Below are 22,452 nucleotides of genomic sequence, written 5' to 3' on the forward strand. Positions count from 1 at the left end.
GGACTTTTTTTAGTTGGTAGGCTATTAATTATTGCCTCAATTTCAGAGCCTGTTATTCGTCTATTCAGAGATTCAACTTCTTCCTGGTTTAGTCTTGGGAGGGTGTATGTGTCCAGGAATTTATCCATTTCTTCTAGATTTTCTAGTTTATTTGCATAGAAGTGTTTATAGTATTCTCTGATGGTAGTTTGTATTCTGTGGGATTAGTGGTGATATCCCCTTTATCATTGTTTATTGCATCTATTTGATTCTTCTCTCTTTTCTTCTTTGTTAGTCTTGCTAGTGGTCTATTTTGTTGATTTTCAGAAAACCAGCTCCTGGGTTCATTGATTTTTTTGAAGGATTTTTTGTGTCTCTATCTCCTTCAGTTCAGCTCTGATCTTAGTTACTTCTTACCTTCTGCTAGCTTTTGAATTTGTTTGCTTTTGCTTCTCTAGTTCTTTTAATTATGATGTTAAGGTGTCAATTATAGATCTTTCCTGGTTTCTCTTGTGGACATTTAGTGCTATAAATTTCCCTCTACACACTGCTTTAAATGTGTCCCATTGATTCTGGTACATTGTGTCTTTGTTCTCATTGGTTTCAAAGAACATCTTTATTTCTGCCTTCATTTTGTTATTTATCCAGTAGTCATTCAAGAGCAGGTTGTTCAGTTTCCATGTAGTTGTGTGTTTTGAGTGAGTTTCTTAATCCTGAGTTCTAATTTGATTGCACTGTGTTCTGAGAGACTGTTGTGATTTCTTTTCTTTTGCATTTGCTGAGGAGTGTTTTACTTCCAATTATGTGGTCAATTTTAGAATAAGTGCAATGTGGTGCTGAGAAGAATGTATATTCTGTTGATTTGGGGTGGAGAGTTCTGTAGATGTCCATTAGGCCTGTTTGGTCCAGAGCTGAGTTCAAGTCCTGGATATCCTTGTTAACCTTCTGTCTCATTGATCTAATATTGACAGTGGTGTGTTACAGTCTCCCATTATTATTGTGTGTGAGTCTAAGTCTCTTTGTAGGTCTGCAAGAACTTGCTTTATGAATCTGGGTGCTCCTGTATTGGTTGCATATATATTTAGGATAGTTAGCTCTTCTTCTTGAATTGATCCTGTTACCATTATGTAATGGCCTTCTTTGTCTCTTTTGATCTTTGTTGGTTTAAAGTGTGTTTTATCAGAGACTAGGATTACAACCTGGGCTTTTTTTTTTCTTTCCATTTGCTTGGTAGGTCTTCCTTCATCTCTTTATTTTGAGCCTATGTGTGTCTTTTCACGTGAGATAGGTCTCCTGAATACAGCACATTGATGGGTCTTGACTTTTTATCCAATTTGCCAGCCTGTGTCTTTTAATTGGGGTATTTAACCCATTTACATTTAAGGTTAATATTGTTATGTGTGAATTTGATCCTGTCATTATGATGTTAGCTGGTTATTTTGCCCATTAATTGATGTAGTTCCTTCATAGCATCGATGGTCTTTACAATTTGGCATGTTTTTGCAGTGGCTGGTACCAGTCGTTCCTTTCCATGTTTAGTACTTCCTTCAGGAGCTCTTGTAAGGCAGGCCTGGTGGTGACAAAATGTCTCAGCATTTGCTTGTCTGTAAAGGATGTTATTTCTCCTTCACTTATGAAGCTTAGTTTGGCTGGATATGAAATTCTGGGTTGAAAATTCTTTTCTTTAAGAATGTTGAATATTGGGCTCCACTCTCTTCTGGCTTGTAGGGCTTGTGCCGAGAGATCCATTGTTCATCTGATAGGCTTCCCTTTGTGGGTAACCCGACCTTTCCTTCTGGCTGTGCTTAACATATTTTCCTTCATTTCAACTTTGGTTAATCTGACAATTATGTGTCTTGGGGTTGCTCTTCTTGAGGAGCATCTTTGTGGTATTCTCTGTATTTCTTGAATTTGAATGTTGGCCTGCCTTGCTAGGTGGGGGAAATTCTCCTGGATAATATCCTGAAGAGTGTTTTCTAACTTAGATCCATTCTCCCCATCACTTTCAGGTACACCAATCAAACGTAGATTTGGTCTTTTCACATAGTCCCATATTTCTTGGAGGCTTTGTCTGTTTCTTTTCACTCTTTTTTCTCTAACTTTGTTTTCTTGCTTTATTTCATTAATTTGATCTTCAATCACTGATATCCTTCCTTCCACTTGATCGAATCAGCTCTTGAAGCTTGTGCATGTGTAACGAAGTTTTGGTGCTGTGGTTTTCAGCTCCATCAGGTCATTTAAGGTCTTTTCTACACTGTTTATTCTAGTTAGCCATTTGTCTAACCTTTTTTCAAGATTTTTAGCTTCCTTGTGATGGGTTAGAACATGCTACTTTAACTTGGAGAAATTTTTTATTACCAACCTTCTGAAGCCTACATCTGTCAACTCGTCAAACTCATTCTCCATCCGGTTTCATTCCTTTGCTGGTGAGGAGCTGCAATCCTTTGGGGGAGAAGAGGCACTCTGGTTTTTGGAATTTTCAGCTTTTCTGCTCTGGTTTCTCCCCATCTTTGTGGTTTTATCTACCTTTGGTCTTTGATGTTGGTGACCTACAGATGGGGTTTTGGTGTAGATGTCCTTTTTGTTGATGTTGATGCTATTCCTTCCTGTTTGTTAGTTTTCCTTCTAACAGTGGAGCCCCTCAGCTGCAGGTCTGTTGGAGTTTGCTGGAGGTCCACTCCAGACCCTGTTTGCCTGGGATCACCCACGGAGGCTGCAGAATAGCAAATATTGCTGCTTGATCCTTCCTCTGGAAGCTTCGTCCCAGAGGGGCACCCATCTGTGTGAGGTGTCTGTTGGCTTCTACTGGGAGGTGTCTCCCAGTCAGGCTCCACAGGGGTCTGGGACCCACTTGAGGAGGCGGTCTGTCTGTTCTCTGAGTTCAAACGCCATGGTGGGAGAGCCACTGCTCTCTTCAGAGCTGTTAGACAGGGACGTTTAGGTCTGCCAAAGCTATCTGCTGCCTTTTGTTCTGCTATGCCCTGCCCACAGAGGTGGAATCTACAGCAAGGCAGTAGGCCTTGCTGAGTTGAGGTGGGCTCCGCCCAGTTCGAGCTTCCTGGCCTCTTTGTTTACACAGTGAGCACAAAATTGCTTACTCAAGCCTCAGCAATGGCGGACATCCCTCCCCCCACCAAGTTGCAGAGTCACAGGTTGATCTTAGATGCCGTGCTAGCAGTGAGCAAGGCTCCTTGGGCATGGGACCTGCCAAACCAGGCATAGGAGGGAACTTCCTGGTCTGCCGGTTGTGAAGACTGTGGGAAAAGCACAGTATTTGGGCAGGAGTATACCATTCCTCCAGGTACAGACTGTCATGGCTTCCCTTGGCTAGGAAAGGAAAGTCCCCAGACCCCTTGTGCTTCCCGGGTGAGGTGATGCGCTGCCCTGCTTTGGTTCGCCCTCCATGGGCTGCACCCACTGTCCAACCAGTCCCAATGAGATAAACCAGGACCCTCAGTTGGAAATGCAGAAATCACCCATCTTGTGCATCAATCTTGCTGGGAGTTGTGGACCAGAGCTGTTTTTATTCGGCCATCTTGGAAGCCTCCCCACTTTGAATAAACTTTCTAACCTTATCTCTTTCTCTGCTTCCTCTTTAAGGCCAATGATGCTTAGATTTGCCCTTTTGAGGCTATTTTCTAGATCTTGTAGGTCTGCTTCATTGTTTTTTATTCTTTTTTCCTTTGTCTCCTCTGACCGTGTGTTTTCAAATAGTCTGTCTTCAAGCTCACTAATTCTTTCTTCTACTTGATCAATTCTGCTATTTAAAGATTCTGATGTAGTCTTTTTCAGTATGCCAGTTGCAGTTTACAACTCCAGAATTTTTGCTTTATTCTTTTAATTTCAAATAAATTTGTCTGTTAAAACTTAACAAATTTTTGTTAAATTTATCTGATAGGAATCTGAATCCCTTCTCTGTGTTATCTTGAATTTCTTCAAGTTTCCTCAAAACAGCTACTTTCAGTTCCCTGTCTCAAAGGTCACATATCTCTGTTTTTCCAGGATTGGTTTCTGGTGCCTCATTTTACTTGATGTGGCCATGTATTCCCAGATTGTCTTGATACTTGTAGATGTTCTTCAGTGTCTGGGCATTTTAGTGTTAGGTATTTGTTTTAGACTTCACAGTCTTGGCTTGTTTGTATCCACCCTTCTTGGGAAGGCTTTCCCCATATTCAAAAGGACTTGGGTGTTGTGATCTGAGCTGTATCTGTTTTAGGGGGCATCCCAAGCCCACTAATGCTGTGGTTCTTGTATACATGTAGAGGTACTCCCTTGATGGTCTTGGGCAATATCTGGGAGAATTCTCTGGATTACCAAGCAGAGGCTCTTGTTTTCTTCCCTTACTTTCTCCTAAACAAACAGAGTCTCTCTCTCTCTCTCTCTCTTTCTCTCTCTCTCTCTCTCTTTCTCTCTCTCTCTCTCCCTCGAGCTACCTGAAACTTGGGGTTTAGTGACACAAGCACTACCACTTTGACTGTGCTGGGTCATGCTGAAGCCAGCACAGCACTGGGTTTCACCCAAGGTGTGCTGTAACCACTCTCTACCTACCACCTATGTTTGCTCAAGACCCTGGGGCTCTATAGTCAGTAGGTGGCAAAGCCAGCTAGGCCTGTGTTCTTCCCTTCAGGGCAGTGTGTTCCCCCACACCACAGGAGAGTACAGAAGTGCCATTTGAGAGCCAGGGACTAGAGTCAGAAACCTTAGATGTTTACCTGGTGCTCTATTATATTTTACTGTGACTGAGCTGTCAGTTAAACCACAAGATGCAATCCCTCCCACTCTTCCCTCCCACTTTCCAAAGGCAGAGGAACCTCATCTTGTGGCAACTGCCATCCCAGGCCACAAGGAGTACTGCCTGACTACTGCTGACTACTGTTTCCTTAAGGTCCAAGGGCTCTTCAGTCAGCTTTTGGTGAATGCTGCCTGGTCTGGGACTCACCCTTCATGGCACCTGGCTCCCTTCTGACCCACAGCAGGTCCAGAAATGCCATTCAAGAGCCAATCCTGGAATTGGGGACCCTAAGAGCTTGCTTGGTGCTCTACTCCCCTGTGGCTGAGCTGGTACCTAAGATGCAAGACACAGTTCCCTTTACTTTTCCCTCTATTTTCCTGAAGCAGAAGGGTTTCTCCCTGAAGCCACCACAGCTGGGAATGTGTTGAGTCTCACCTGAAGTCAGCAAGTCTCAGGGTCTCGCCCAAAGTCCTTGATGTAGTACCTGAGTATCACTGCTGGTTTTTCAGGACCCAAGGGCTCTTTGGTTAGCAGGTGATGAATGATTCTAGAACTAGGTCCTTCCCTTCAAGAGAGAGGGTTCTCTTCTGACCCAGGGTTTCTGCAGAAATGTCCGGGAGCTAGGACCTGGAGAGGAGGCCTCACAACCCTGACCCTTGCCCTGTCCTGCTGTGGTTGAGCTGGTATTCAAAATGCAAGACACAGTCCCCTTTACTTTTCCCCCTGTTTTTCTGAAGCAGAAGGAGTTTTGCCCCATAGCCACCACAGCTAGTAATGTGCTGAGTCTCACCTGAAGCTAGCCAGTCTGAGGCTCACCTAATGCCCTTGATGTAGTACTTGGGTATCGCTATTGGTTATTCAGGGCCCAAGGGCTCTTTGGTTAGCAGGTGATGAAAGATGCCAGAACTGCGTCCTTCCCTTCAAGGCAGTGGGTTCCCTACTGGCCCAGGATTTGTTCAGAAATGTCCAGGAGCTAGGGCCTGAAAGGGGGCCTCACAACCCTGACCCATGCTCTGTCCTACTGTGGCTGAGCTGGTATCCAAGATGCAAGACAAAGTTCTCCCCACTCTTCCATTTCCTCTCAAGTGGAAGGAAGTGGTGTCTTTTGGAGTCATGTTGAGCTGTGCAGCCTGAGGTTAGGAGAGAGGTGATGTCAGCACTCTCTAGCCACCCTGGCTGGTGTCTCAGTAGTTTGCATGCCCTCCCCACTCCCCCCCTCCCCGCCCCAACAATTCCAGTGTCTCTGGGCTTAGTTCAGCACTAGGACTCTCCTAGGAGTTGCAGTCTTTGTGGCCTAGGCTGCCTTGAAGTTCATTTAGAGTCCCACAGTACTTTAGCCCACGGTGGCGGGGCTTGTGGGAACTCAAGGTTTGACTGCTAGATCAGCAATTCCTTTCTGGTTCGGGCTGGTTTAAACACTCCCTCCACGGACAGGTGTCAGCTGAGCTTGGTCCTGCTTTTCTTTATGCTATAACGGAGCAGCAGTGAGGTCAATGCCTCAGAATTGTTGTGCTCTCCTTCCCCCAGCACACAGCAATGGTCTTTGCACCACACCGCCACTGCCAGGGAATGGGGGGAAGGGTGGCTTCTATGATTCAAGACTGTTTTTCTACCTCTTTAGTGCCTCTTTTAGCAAGTTAAAACCAGGTACTGTGAATGCCCACCTGATTTCTGGTTCTTAGGAAGGTGCTTTTTTTGTGTAGATAGTTGTTAAATTGGTGTCCTTGCAGCAAGAGGGATGACTGGTGGAGCCTTCTATTCCATCATCTTGTTCCACCTCTGGAATTGCTGGTCTTAGGTGAATATTTTATAGTATACTATTTTAAATTGTGCAACATTTTTTGGATTACATTTTCTTATCTTTTTTTTTTTTTTTTTTTTTTTTTTTTTAGACAGAGTCTTGCTCTGTCACCCAGGCTGGGGTGCAGTGGTGCGATCTCAGCTCACTGCAACCTCTGCCACCTGGGTTCAAGCGATTCTCTTGCCTCAGCCTCCCAAACAGCTGGGATTACAGGCTTGCACCACCACACCTGGCTAATTTTTGTATTTTTGGTACAGAAGGGGTTTCTCCATGTTGGCCAGGCTGGTCTCGAACTCCTGACTTCAGGTGATAAAATCTTTACTACTACATAGCTTTATTCTCTTTTCTTTTTTGGTGATTATTATTATACTTACTATGTCTATATATGTTTAAAAACTCAATAATGCATGGTTATAATTATTGCTTTGCAAAATCTTATGTATTTTAAAGAAGATTAGAGATAAAAGAGAACACAACATATTTATTGTGTTTTTAAATTTTCAACCTTCTTATAACTTTTGGTTCACTTCATTTCTTCTTTCAGATTTGAATTACCATCTGGTATAATTTCCTGAATTTCTTTCCCACCCCATCTACTCCTTTGTGTTATTGTTATCGAACATATTACAAATGTTATGCCCCACTAATACACCTTAGGAATTTCTTTACACAATTGCTTTTTAAATAAATTAAGGAAAGTAGAAGATATATATAATCATACTTTCTTTTTTAATTACCTCCATAATTACTATCACTGTTTATTTTTCGTATGAATTCAAATTTTTCTTTAGTGTCACTTGCTTTCAGCATGAAGAATATTTCTTTTGTATTTCTTATAAGACAGATTGGCTAACAAGAAATTCTCTCACTTTTTGTTTACCCGGGAATGTATTTATTTACTCTTAATTTTGAAAGATAGCTTTTCTAGATAGAGGATTCTAATTTCACAGATTTTTGAATACATCCTTTTTGCCTTCTGTACTCCTTGAACTCTGAGGGGTGTCAGCTGTTAATCTTATCGTTATTCCCGTTCATGTGATGAGTAATTTTTCTCGTACTGTTTTCAATATTTTCTCTTCATCTTTGATGTTCAATAATTTTCACTCATCATGTGTCTGGATGTAGCTTTTTAAACGCTTATCCTGTTGAATTTCATTGAACTTCTTGGATGTGTAGATTATTGTTTTTCATCAAATTTGGGGACTTTTAAGACCATCATTTCTTTGAACATTTATTTGTCCTTTTCTTTCTTTTCTTCTGGTACTCTCATTATGTATATGTTGGTGTGCTTAATGGTGTCTTACATTTTTCTGAGCCCCTGTTCATTTTTCTTCATTTTTTTCATGTTTGTTCCTCAGATTTGTATCATTTCTATTGCTCTTCAAGTTAGTTTATTCTTTCTTTTGCCTGCTCAAATCTGCTGAATTTTTCATTTCAGTTATTGTACTTTTCAACTCCAGAATTTCCATTTGTTTCTTTTCAAAAAAATAATTTCTGTCTCTTAACTGATACACTCATATTCGCCATACAATGAGTCGTTGTTATCAGACTTTCCTTTAATTTTTAAACACGATATTTAAAAATTCTTTGGACATAATTATAAAAGTTGCTTTGAAGTCTTTCTATTCAGTGCAACATTTGGGCCTCCTCAAAGGAAGTTTCTTTTGCTCTTTTTCTTCTGTGTAAGTCACATTTTTTAATTGTATGTCTTACAATGTTTTGTTGAACACTAGACACTTTGGAAAATATATTGTAGCAAGTCTAGATGCTGTTTCTTCTCTTTCTGGGGCCTTTTAAAAATTGTTTGTTTAGTCATTTATTTATTCAGTCACTTGGCTGGACTAATTTGGTGGAATTTATTTTCCCCACACTGTGTGGCCTCTAATATTCCTGCTCAGAATTTTTCCACCTGTTTTTATCTTTTCATGGCTTCCTATGGAGTCACCTCTGCATCCACATAGTTCACTTACTGGCCAAAGGTTGTGCTTAAGCTCACTTAGCCAGTTAGATTTTTTCATCCTTTCCTGTGGGATGTGTGTTTGTTTAGAGACTGCTTTTATAGTTCGGGGAGAGACTAACTCAGTCAGGGACTAATAGCTTGTAGATTCTTTCTCTGCTCATACCCAAGAAAGCATAGTCTTGGGCATGTGCACAGTCTTCCAGATCCATCAGTATGAGGTCGATTTGATTTTTAAGCTGGCTTCCCTGGATCTTAGCTTAATTTTCAGTTGGTGTTTGGTCAGACGTTCTGCTTAAGCCCCTTGAGCCAATCAGGCTCAAGGTTCTTTGCTGATAGATCTGCGTATGCCTTGGGTAATGCTTTTTAGTCTGCCCCAACACTTTCTCTGATTGTGCGTGAGTGGGTGCAGAATGGCACATGTGCACTGTCTTCTGGATCCCTAGAAGTAAGTGTGACCCTGGAGATTTTCTTCTTGGCTGTTTCCCTGGTTCTCTGGTAACCTTCTGGTTGGTCTACTGTTTCCCTTATTGCTACTATTATCATGGAGCTACCAGCTCCCTCTTAATTGCTCACTACCAAGATCTCCATTGTTTTCAGCAGTATCCTTAGACATGATCTTCTCCATGCTCTGTTTTAAATACATCAGTCCCCTCAGGAAGAGATGCAGAGTTCTTCCTCTTTGCTTCTGTTCTTTCCTTCTGGTCAGAACCTCTGTGCCACACGATTAGAACTGGGCTCATGGCGTGCTTCTCTTGAAATGGCACCCCTACTGTATTAGTAAATTAGTAAATTCTGGCGGTAGGTCTTGATCTTAGTGTGCCCTTTTGACACGTAACCTCTGCCTGATGAGCCAACTGGGGTAAAGATGATCAGGATCTCAATATTCTTGACCTGTCATATTTGGGGTAGAATCCTTACCCTAAGAGTGAGAGCTGAGTGGGCAAAGAAATGCCAGTCCTCTCCATCATACTTGCCCAGAACACTTCCATGACACAGGCCTGAGAATGGCAAGATATTCTGGCAGCCTGCTCCTCCACAGGTGAAACCGTAGCCTAGGATTTTAGGAGCTGTTGGGAGAGGGAATTCCTATCTTCTTGGCTGCACCCATCTGGAGCAGCTTCCATCACATGGAGCCAGTATAGACGGGAGCAGTTTATAGTTCAAATGCCATAGACTCTCACTGGTTATACTGAGATTTAGTTTATTTTCATGAATAAATGTTTTCCCATTTTCTATGTGCCCTTAGGACAATTTCAATTTTCAGAGACTAAGTGGTTGTTTTAATGAATTTTCCAAATGAGTGGTTGTTTCACTGGGGAGAGTGTCTGAAGAGCTCCTTATATCACCATTGCAGAAGTTCCACCCCTCACTGGTTATTTAAAAAACTGGAAGTATAAGATTAATGTACTAAAGGAGACCTCTATGAAATAGGGCTTACAATGACTAAGCCAGCATTATATCTTTGTTAGCAATCTGAAAACTCAGTTTGGTAGTTCTGGGTCATTTATAGTTTATGTTTGTTTTTATTTATTTGTTTATTTATTTTGAGACACAGTTTCACTCTGTCGCCTAGGCTGGAGTGCAGTGGCACGATATGGCTCACTACAACCTCCACTCCCAGGTTCAAGTGATAATCATGCCTCAGTCTCCTAAGTAGCTGAGATTACAGGCACGTGCCACCACGCTGGCTAATTTTTGTATTATTAATAGAGACAGGGTTTTGCCATGTTGGCCAAGCTGGTCTCAAACTCCTGACCTCAAGTGATCCAACCGCCTCAGCATCCCAAAGTGCTGGAATTACAGGTGTGAGCCACTGCGATTGGCCTAGAGTTTTGCTTTTTCGTTTTTTTTAAAGGAATATTTCAAAGTATTGTCTTCAAGTTAGTTCAGTTCACCAAGATTTTATTGACATACTCCCTTGGAATACTAATTTTATGGTGAATAATCTTTGGTTTGCTTTGTAGGTATTAGGTTTTGAAACCTTGAAACTAGTATTAATATATTATTTGTAGTTATTGGAATGTCCCATAGATAATATGGTTTGGTAATTAAAGCAGAGAACTGAAAATCAAATTTCTCTACTCCCCAACCCCTCACCCTCATTTTCAGTATCAATCTAGGAAATATCAGATATAATTTTATTTCTATATTGGTTTATTCAGCTGCAAAATTGAACTAATAGTGCTTTAGAAGGGTGGTGTGAGACTTAATGAATATTACTAAAGCGTTTATTTCTGTGCAAACGACTGTATTTGTTTTATTTTAAATATATATTTATATTTATTCGGGGACAGGCGTGAGGGTTCGTGCCTGTAATCCAACACTTTGGGAGGCTGAGGCTGGTGGATCACTTGAGCTCAGGAGTTCAAGACCAACCTGGCCAACATGGTGAAACCCCATCTCTACTAAAAATACAAAAAAAAAAAAAAATAGCCAGGCATGGTGATGAGGTCCTGCAATCCCAGCTACTCGGGAGGCTGAGGCAGGAGAATCACTTGAACTTGGGAGATGGAGGTTGCAATGAGTCGAGATCACACCACTGCACTCCAGCCTGGGTGACAGAATGAGACTCCATCTCAAAAATAACTAAGTAAATCATTAATAAATAAATATATATTTATATTCCTTCAACTTTACATGGCCAACTAAAAGCTTGTATACACTTGTATTTTAATGCAGTATGTATTATGATAATTTAATGCAGTAAAATATACATATTTAATGTAGCATATTGTTTTATATATTTAAGGCAGTGTATTAAATTATACCTATTTAGTGCAGCATATATTATATATATTTAATGCTATATATAGCCAAATGGAAAAAAGCATCAATATAATTGTAGTGTTGATTTATTGAGTATCTCCTAAGGAAATTGTTTTCTCCAGTTAGAAAGTATTGCTTTATATCATTATATCATATGGATAATAATCTGTTGTAGTGCAAAACAGATAAGTTGGAATAAAGTATGCTTATACCATGTCTTCTTAGTAATATATAATCTTGAAAATTATATATAATTTGAAATGGATATATGTTTTTATATATATATTTTTTCCTTTTTAATGATAGCCAAAGCTATGATATTGGGAAGATGGATAAGAAATCTACTAGGCCAGAAATGCTGGTAAGGATCATGTTAAATATTGTAGAAGTAGGTTGACTAACCTACTTTATGTTATTGTTATAAAATTATAATAGCATACTTCCCATTTATGAGTAGATTAGCTATTGGGCACACCATTGAACATCTCAGTGTATTTGTTTTTGTATATTTATCTAATAATATAATCTAACTCATAGGCATGTACCCATGAATTAATATATGTAGAGTGCTTTGAACAATGTTTGGATATGTAAATTTTAACTTTTCTTTTCTGTATGTGTGTGTGTGTGTGTGTGTGTGTGTTTTGAGGCAGAGTCTCGCTCTGTTGCCCAGGCTGGAGTGTAGTGGTGGGATGGCTGCAACCTCTGCCTCCTAGGTTCAAGCGATTCTGGTGCCTCAGCCTCCCAAGTAGCTAGGACTACAGGCATGTGCCACCACACCTGGCTAATTTTTATGTTTTTAGCAGAGACGGGGTTCTGCCATGTTGACCAGGCTGGTCTGGAACTCCTGACCTCAGGTGATTTGCCCACCTTGGCCTCTCAAAGTGCTGGGGTTACAGGAGTGAGCTACCGTGCCTGACCTAGTTTTAACTTTTCTTATTGCATATTTTGAAGTTGCAGATTTTTCCCCAACTACCCAGACAGAACGTGCTTGGATATGGAAATTAATATGTAATCAACAAAATGTGATTGTGTAAATAAATATGATGTAAAATTACTATATTCTATAGCAAAATGGAATTTTTTGAATATCCATTTGATTCTTACTATTACAGCATATTAATCAAAATGTAACTGAATACCTTTTTAATGTAATTACCACTATAATATATGGGGAATAAAAGAGAAGCATAAAATGTAGCTTCTGCCCTTAAGGAACTTATGATTAAAGGATAAAACTAGTACAAGTGAATACAATGAAATATTATCCTGGCTTAAAAAAGAAAGAAATCTGACACATGCTACAACATGGGTTAACTGTGAGGAGACTCTACTGAGTGAAACAAGCCAGTCACAAAAAGACAGATAATGTATGGTTCCACTTACATGAGGCACGTAGAGTAGTCAAATTCATAGAGACAGAAAGTAAAATGGTGGTTTTAGGGGGTAGGGAGAGGGGAGAATTGGGAACTACGGTTTAATGGGTATAGAGTTTCAGTTTTGCAAGATAAGAGAGTTCTCGAGATGGATGCTTGTAATGATTGCACAAGAGTGTGAATATATTTAATACTACTGAACTGTACGCTTAAAAATGTTTAAGATGGTCATGGAGCCAGGTGTGGTGGTATGCACCTGTAGTCCCAGCTACTCAGGAGGCTAAGCCAGGAGGATTGCATGAAACCAGGAGTTTGAGGCTGCAGTGAGCTGTGATCATGCCTGTGAATAGCCACTGCATTCGGTCTGGGCAACGTAGTAAGGCTCCATCTCCAAAACAATTTTTTTTTGAGACAGGGTCTTGTCACTTAGGCTGGAGGGCAGTGGTGTGATCAGCTCACTGTAACCTTCAAACTCCTGGGCTCAAGCAATCCTCCCTCCTCAGCCTGCTGAGTAGCTGGGACTATAGGTGCACCCCACCACATCTGGCCAATTTTTAATTTTTTATAGAGACGGGGGTCTCACTTTGTTGCCTGGGCTGGTCTCAAACACCTGGCCTCAAGTGATCCTCCCACCTTGGCCTCTCAAGGTTCTAGGATTACAGGCATGAGCCACTGCACCTGGCCTAAAATGTTAAAAAAAGTTTAAGATGGTCAATTTTATGTTACGTGTATTTTACCACAATTAAAAATAAATTATTTATATAATTTATATAGATATAAATATATTTTTATATAGTGACATTTATATAGATATAAATATATATCTATATGAATATATTTATATATAGTGACATTTATGTAGATACAAATATATAACATTTATATAAATATATTTTTATATATAGTGGCATTGTCACTTATTATATAGCAGTGAGACTCAATTAATTACAATAATTGCAACAATTTGGATGTTCTCACCTATAATATTGAATAAATGAAGCAAGATACAAAGTAGTACATACTGTATGATTCCATAAATGTAAATGCCAAGAACAGTCAAAATGAATATATGGTGTTGGACGTCAGAGAATTGGTTACCCCTCTTTGAAACAGGGTCTTGAAAAGAAGCATGAGGTGAGCTTGTTGCTGTTAATGTTCTGTTTCTTGATTTTTTTGTTGTTAACATACGTGTGTTTACTTTGGGAAAATTCATATAGCATAGAATTCATAAGAGCATAGAGCTCTTGAGATTTTTATACTTTGCTGTATGTCTTTTATACTTCAATGAAGAAAAACAGAATTTAAAAAACACTACTGCAAGTGAATGAATTTGGGAAGATAATGATAAACTTTGTGATACTGACCTGAAGTATGCAGAAGGGCGTGTAGAAAAGGAGATTGTCAAGATTAGCTAGAGTTGTTGAAGGAGCCTTTTGGTAGGAGACAGGCCTTGTTGGGGTCCACACAGTTAAAAGGGAGGAAGAAAATGACTCCAGGCAAGGGATCTAGATGGGAGATGTCTAAGAAGGAAATAAGGATGGAAGATAAGATACAAGCTTAATTCAAATGGAATATTCATATTGTAAGTTTGGTGAGGTAATACTATGCAGTAATTTTTTATTTCATGCCAGCGGTCATTTATTTGAGGTGTAATTTATGTACAGTAAACTTCACAAGTCTCAAGTGTGCAGCTTGATGAGTTTTAATATATAGTCTTGTATATTACACCATACAGATCAAGATATGGGAACTTCCAACACCCCCAAAAGTTCCCTTGGCCCCATTCTAGTTAATACCCACCTGTCCTTCCAAGAACAAAAAAACACTATTCTGACTTCTACTACTATAGATTATTTTTGACTGTTATTCAGCTTTGTATAGATGGAATCATACAGTTGTCCTGTTTTATGTCTGGCTTTTTCTAAACATACATTGTGAGATTCGTTCATTTTGTTACGTCTTTTGGATGATTTGACACTTTTACGATTATGAAATAGCTATAGTATTTCTCAGAAATGCCATATTTACTCCATAAAAATCATTTGAGGGAGCTTATAAGTTCTTAGAGTTATTCCACGATAATAATGTGGTGGTAAGCTGATAAAATAAAACATTGCTCTGCCTCAGTTTCCTTATTTTAAAAGTAGGGATGATAAAATACTTACGTTAAACACTGTTAAGAAAATAATTATATTAACATAATCATATTAAATTTAAATAAGCCAGGAATATAGCCATTACTGTAACATTCTTAGACAATATTTTATACGGGTAGCATAATGATGAGACATATTCCAAGACTGTGGTCGCTTAAGGAAATGCTATTTCATAAAGATGACTTATGTTTGAGAAGATGCCTGTCACTGTGGGAGTGCTAGTCAGCTGTTGTATTGAAGTTTAACCATCAGATATGTGCTTTTTTTTTCTATTTTTGTTTTTTACAGGCTAAAGTTCTACGGCTACTAGCCACCAATTATTTGGATTGGGATAACACCAAATATTATGATAAGGCTCTCAATGCTGTAAACCTAGCAAACAAGGTATGAGGTTTTTATTTTTGAATACTAACTTAATGTATTTTTTTGAAGTCTTGATCACATTTTGAAATCCAGTTTAGACATTTGCTTCAGCATTTACTCTCACAGATTGTTATAATCTCTTCTGTAGCACGGAAAGGAAAAAAGAAAATATTGCTATAATAATCTGAATGTTTGTGTCCCTGCAAATTCCTATGTTGAAATCTTAACCCCCAAAGTGATGATAATAAGAGGTGGGGACTTTTTGGTGTAAAATGGACGTAAAAATAAAAGAGGTGGGGACTTTGGGAGATGATAAAGTCATTGGGCAAACCCCTCTTGAATGATATTACTGCCCTTATAAAAGAGGTCCACAGGAGCTTGTTCACCCCTTTTATCATGTGAGGACATAAGAAGGCACTATCTTTGAGTAAGCAGGCCCTCACCAGACACCGAATCTGCGAGCACCTTGATGTTGGAGTTCCCAGCCTTCAGAACTGTGAGAAATCAATATCTGTTGTTTGTAAACTATCTAGTTTACGGTATTTTGTTATAGCAGCATGAACCGTCTAAAACAAATATACTTCTTTGAACACTAGAGATTTTTGAGAAAATTTTCTGTGAAACAGAAAGGGATCTCTCTACTGTGAGTTTTTAAGATGAAGAAGTAAATGATAAAATAGGCAGAATAATGGGATTTAATTTTAAAAACAACTACAGTGGTGCACTTTCAGCTCATGTTCACACATGCATAAAAACATGAATACAAAGCGGGCGTGGTGGCACATCCCTGTATTTCCAGTTGCTCAGGAGGCCGATGTGGGAGACTTGCTTGAGGCTGGGAGTTCAAGGCTGCAGTGCACTACGACTGCACCTATGAATAGTCACTGCACTTCAGCCTGGGCAACATAATAGCAAGACCCCATCTCTAAAACAAGCAAAACAAAATGTATATATATCTACACTCCTGGACAAGGAACACTGAAAGGCTGGTGACCCTTTAAAAATAGATTCAGGCTGGGTGCGGTGGCTAACGCCTGTAATCCCAGCACTTTGGGAGGCTGAGGCAGGCAGATCACAAGGTCAAGAGATCGAAACCATTCTGGTCAACATGGTGAAACTCTTTACTAAAAATACAAAAATTAGCTGGGCATGGTGGCGTCCACCTGTAATCCTAGCTACTCGGGAGGCTGAGGCAGGAGAATCACTTGAACGCAGGAGGCAGAGGTTTCAGTGAGCTGAAATCATGCCACTACTGCATTCCAGTCTGGCGACAGAGCAAGACTCCGTCTCACAAAATAAATAAATAAAATAAAAAAAGAGAGATTCAATTAGGATCAATGTGTTTTACTTAATAAGGCAATTAAATATACTGATACACTTTAGAGAGGTTTTTTCAGCAGAGTGGAAGCATGAAAATGAATAGCTCGATCAACCAGAATGTTAAATTTCTCAAACAGAGCATTTACTTGAACTATATTTTCTTGAAATTTGTGTCATGTGGATGGGGTTATTTAACACTGAAAAATTTGTTCAACATTAAAATTTTAAAAATTAACTTAGAAATATTAATAGACAGAAACAATTTCTTTTTTTAAATTTTGCTTTAAGTTCTAGGACACATGTGCAGAATGTGCAGGTTTGTTACATAGGTATACATGTGCCATGGTGGTTTGCTGCACCTATCAACCCATCACCTAGGTTTTAAGCCCTTGCCTGCATTAGGTATTTGTCCTAACGCTCTCCCTCCCCTGGCCCCCCACCCCCTGACAGGCCCTGGTGTGTGATGTTCCCCTCCCTGTGTCCATGTGTTCTCATTGTTCAGCTCCCACTTATGAGTGAGAATATGCAGTGTTTGGTTTTCTGTACCTGTGTTAGTTTGCTGAGAATGATGGTTTCCAGCTTCATCCATGTCCCTGCAAAGGAAATGAACTCATTCTTTTTAAAGGCTGCATAGTATTCCATGGTGTGTATGTGCCACATTTTCTTTGTCCATTCTATCATTGATTGGCATTTGGGTTGGTTGCAAGTCTTTTCTATTGTGAATAGTGCTGCAATAAATATACGTGTACCTGTGTCTTTATAGCAGAATGATTTATAATCCTTTGGGTATATACCTAGTAATGAGATTGCTGGGTCAAATGGTATTTCTGGTTCTAGATCCTTTAGGAATCGCCACACTGTCTTTCACAATGGTTGAACTAATTTACACTCCCACCAAAAGTGTAAAAGCGTTCCTGTTTCTCCACAACCTCACCAGCATCTGTTGTTTCCTGACTTTTTAATAATCGTTGTTCTAACTGGCGTGAGATGGTATCTCGTTGTGGTTTTGATTTGCATTTCTCTAATGACCAGTGATGATGAGCTTTTTTTCATATGTTTGTTGGCTGCATAAATGTCTTCTTTTGAGAAGTGTCTGTTTATATTCTTCACCCACTTTTTGATGGGGTTGTTTGTTTTTTCTTATAAATTTGTTTAAGTTCCTTGTAGATTCTGGATATTAGACTTTTGTCAGATGGGTAGATTGTAAAAATTTTCTCCCATTCTGTAGGTTGCCTGTTCACTCTGATGATAGTTTCTTTTGCTGTGCAGAAGCTCTTTTGTTTAATTAGATCCCATTTGTCAATTTTGGCTTTTGTTGGAATTGCTTTTGGTGTTTTAGTCATGAAGTCTTTGCCCATGCCTATGTCCTGAATGGTATTGCCTAGGTTTTCTTTTAGGGTTTTTATGGTTTTGGTTTTACACTTAAGTCTTTAGTCCATTTTGAGTTAATGTTTATATAAAGTGTAAGGAAGGGGTCCAGTTTCTTTTTTCTGCATATCAGCCATACTATTTTTCGTAGCAACAGTATCATTTTAAATTCCCATCTACAGTGCACAAGGGTTGCAATTTCTTCACATCCTTATCAGCATTTGTTATCTTCTATTTTTTAACAGTAGATATCATTATGAGTGTTAGGTTCACCTTTGTTTTTTCAATGATATTTTTTCCAGGTGCAGAATTTGAACCAGACAGCTTTTTTTGAGTATTTTAAATATTTCACTCCACTGTATTCTCATTCTGTTGTTTCTGTTGAGAAATATGGTGCCATTCTTATGTTTGTTCTTTATATAGCGTTTCTTCTTTTCTGGATCAGTTTTGGATTTTTTATCATTGGTTTTGAGCAACTTGATGTTATGTTTTTAAGTAATTTTATTTATGTTTCTCATGCTTTTGGATGTCTAGGAGCATAATTTTCATTATGTTTGAAAAGTTTCAGTATTTCTTTAATTTTTGTTTCTGCTTTCCCCCAAGTACTCTAATTATATATTATACTGCCTGAAGTTGTGCCACAGTTTACTTACACTCTTTTCATTTAAAACATAATTTGTTGTTTTTGTTTCATTTTGGACTGTTTTGTATTGCTATGACTTTTAAGTTCATTAATCTTTCTTCTGCAATGTCTAATCATCTGTTAATCTCATCCCATATACTTTTCATTTCAGACTTTGTAGTTTTTATCTCTATAAGTTTGATTTGGTTTATTTTTATATCTTCCAAGTCTCTAGTTAAATTTTCAAGCATATGAAATATAGTTATACTTACTCTTTTAACATCTTTCTTTGCTAATTCTAATATCTATGTCACTTCTAGATTAGTTTCTGTCTATTATCTCCCCATTATTGATTGTTTTTGCCTGTCTCTGTCTTTCACTGGGTGCCAACTATTTTACATCTTTGGCTGCTGGATATTTTTGTAATACTATAAATCTTGTTGAGCTTTATCATGGGAAACAGGCAACTTATTTGGAAACGATTTGATCCCGCTGTTCATGTGAACTTCTGACTCTTGCTTAGTATGAAATATTTGCTTCTTTGTTTTGTAATTTTGGATATGTTAATTTATGTTCAGTGAGTGTTAAGCTTTTAGAATCCTATTCAACCTGGATTGAGAGCATGGCCCTACAGAGAAACTTTTTATTGACATCAGCCAGCTGTAGAAGAGTTACCACTTTTTTCGTTACTTTTATTTTACTTTATCAGGTTGGAGGTTTTTGGACCACATGAGTAATGTAAATTTGAACTCCATATCTACATGAAGGCAGAGCCCATTAAAAAATTCTCCAGACCAAAAACTTACCCACACAAACATTTATTTTTATTTATTATTATTATTATTATTATTATTATTTTGCCTCACTCAGAACTTAGCTAGAAGACAAACTTCCTATACCATTAGATAAAAGAAAAAAACTCAGGAAACTTACCACCTCCATATGGTTCACTTCTCCGAGTTTTGTTGCCTCACTACAATCTTTCTGTTTTTGTTTACTTTTAAGAGTCCTCATGTTGTTGCTTTTTATATCTTGTTCAGAGTTCTTAGTTGTAATTAGTAGAAGGTATAGGCTATAGTTATCCTGCTTCATCTGTGCTGGAACTGACTCTGATAGTAAATTTTTAAAGGAGAAATTAAAATTTGGGATGCCTATGTTGTTTCACAAAATTACCTTTGAAAATGTATTAGTGCAATGAAATAAATATAAAAGGCATAGGTGCTTAGACACTACACCAAAAACACAAGCAAAAAAGAACAATTCGGTAAAATTAAGTCTCATTAAATTTAAATTTTTTTGCTTCAAAGGAAACCATCAAGAAAATGAAGACACAATCCATAGGATCCTCCCAACAGAATGGGAGAACATATTTGCAAATCATATATCTGTTAAGTGTCTATTACCCATAATATAAAAAAGAACTCTTACTATTCAGTAAGAACACAAACAACCCAATTGAAAATGGGCAAAGGAGGCAAAGGAGCTCAACAGACATTTCCCCAAATAATTTGTACCAGTGGCCAATAAGTACACAAAAAGATACTCAACATCATTAGTTATCAGGGAATGCAAATTAAAAGCACAATGAGAAACCGCTTTACATCCACTAGTATGGCCCTCCGACTTGTTTGTATTTCAGAATTGTTTTGGCTCTTCTGAATCTCTTAACTTTTTCATATTTTGGAATCAGCTTGTTGATTTCTGCAAAGAAGACAGCTGGGAATTTAATAGGGATTTTATTTAATCTGCAGATCAATTTGGGGATTATTGCTATCTTAATAAAATTAAGTTTTCAAATCCAGGAACACTTATTTATTGTGTTGTAGTTTTCAGTAAGTTAGTTTTGTTCTTCTTTTGTTAAATTTATTGCTTCTTTATGCTTTTATAAATGGAATTATTTTCTTGACTTTTGGATTGTTCATTGCTAGTATATTGAAATGCCATTAATTGAAAAAATACTGATGTTATCTCCTACAATCTTCCTGTACTTGTTCTTTTAGCTTTAATAGTTTTTTTAATGGATTCCTTAGGATTTTATGTATACAAGATCATATTTTCCGGTCAGATGCGGTGGTTCACACTTGTAATCCCAGTACTTTGGGAGGCCGAGGCGGGTGGATCACTTGGGGTCAGGAGTTTGAAACCAACCCTGCCAATATGGTGAAACCCCATCTCTATTAAAAATACAAAATTAACCGGGCATGGTGGCACATGCCTATAATCCCAGCTACTCGGGAGACTGAGGCAGGAGAATCACTTGAATCCAGAAGGGAGAGGTTGCAGTGAGCCAAGATTGTGCCATTGCACTCCAGCCTGGGCAACAAGAGGGAAACTCCGTCTCAAAAAAAAAAAAAAAAAGTCCTATTTTTTGTAAATAAAGATAGTTTTACTTCTTGCTTTACAATCTGCATGCCTTTTGTCTCTTTTTCTTTTCTAATTTTTCTAGCAAGAACATTCATTACTATGTTAAATAGAATTGGCAAGAGCAGTGTCTTTTCCTAATCTTAGAAAGAGAGCTTTCAGTATTTTGCCATTAAGTATGGTGTTAGCTGTGGGTTTAGTATAGATGCCTTTTGTCAGGTTGAGGAAGCTCTCCCTTCATTCCTAGTTTTTCGAGAATTGTACAACCACTTTGAAAAACAGATTGACGTTACTTGATAAAATAGAATTTGATCATACTGGACCACCCAGCAACTTCACTCCTAGGTGTATACTTTAGAGAAGTGCTAGCATTTGTGTGCAAGGAAAAGTATACAGAATGCTGATTCCAGGATTGTTCATAATAGCAATTGCTTTGGGAACAGCTTAAACGTCCAAAGTAGAATGTGCAAATAAATTGTGATTTATTCATATAACAGAATACTATACAATAGTTGTTCTTAAACTTTAGCTTGTGTAAGTATTACCTAGAATGTCTGTTAAACACAGTTTGCTCATTTATTACCTTACTAAACAGATAATAGAATTCATGTTGAATTGGAAACTTTCCATAACGCAAATCAGTAATAATTATTTTACACATTTTCCTACACACACGCACACACAATTTGCTAGGCAATACTCCCAGCGTTTCTCATTTAGTAGGTTTTGGATGGGCCTTGCATTTCTAACAAGTTCCCAGATGGTGCTGATTCAGGGACCACCCTTTGAGAACCATGCTATATAGTAATGAAAACAAATAAGTTTCACGTATCAACATGGATGAATCTGAAAAAACATGATTTGAATGAAAGAAGTCACAGAAGAACTTAGATACTTTATGATTCTGTTTAAGTGAAGTTCAAATGTAGGCATATCTAAATAATTGTGTTGGCTAGCTTGAGCTGTTATAACAAAATACTATAAACTGTGTGGCTTAAACAACAGAAGTTTATATCTCACAATTCTAGGGACTGAGATGTCCAAGATCAAAATACCAGCCTTTTCGGTTCCTGCTGAGGGCCTTCTTCTTGATTTGAAGATGGCCACATTCTTTCTATATCTTCACTTGGCAGAGAGAGAGAGAGAGAGAGAGAGAGAGATGAGATGAGAGAAATCATCTGTCATCTCTCTCATGCCTTTTCTTATAAGGGCACTTATCCCATTCATGAGGGCTCAGCCCTCATGACCAAATTACCTCCCAAAGCCCCCACCTCAAAATACTATCACATTGGGGTTTAGAGATTCAATATACAAATTTTAGAAAGACACAAACATTCAGTCCATAGCAACTATATATTGTGTATATATAAAGAAAAGCAAGGAAATCACTGCACAAAATTCAGGGTGGTGTTTACCTCTGTGAAGTGAGGAGGATGCATATGGGTAAGGATACATTTGAGGCTTCTTATGTGGCAATAATCTGTTTCTTAACCTTGGTAGTGAGGACACGGGTGTTTGTTTTATTATTATTCTGTAAACTTTACATATACATTACACATACATACTTTTTATATACTCGTGTGTGTATGTGTGTGTGTGTATGATACACTTCACACTAGAAATGAATACATTATCTTTAGAGCTTGCA

The 22,452-nt window shown here is 38.4% G+C and overlaps 1 protein-coding gene across 2 annotated transcripts in view; it reads left to right on the forward strand.

Moving 5' to 3' along the window:
* Nucleotides 1–22,452, forward strand: part of TEX11 (testis expressed 11) — a 330,215-nt gene that overhangs the window by 138,304 nt on the left and 169,459 nt on the right. For both annotated transcript variants that reach the window (XM_025372487.1, XM_025372486.1), the window contains 2 exons: nucleotides 11,545–11,599; nucleotides 15,059–15,154. In XM_025372487.1, the coding sequence (XP_025228272.1) occupies nucleotides 11,545–11,599; nucleotides 15,059–15,154 (151 nt within the window). The remainder of the gene's footprint in view (nucleotides 1–11,544; nucleotides 11,600–15,058; nucleotides 15,155–22,452) is intronic.

Source organism: Theropithecus gelada, chromosome X, assembly GCF_003255815.1.
Source record: "Theropithecus gelada isolate Dixy chromosome X, Tgel_1.0, whole genome shotgun sequence".
In the NCBI taxonomy this organism is placed as follows: Eukaryota; Metazoa; Chordata; class Mammalia; order Primates; family Cercopithecidae; genus Theropithecus; species Theropithecus gelada.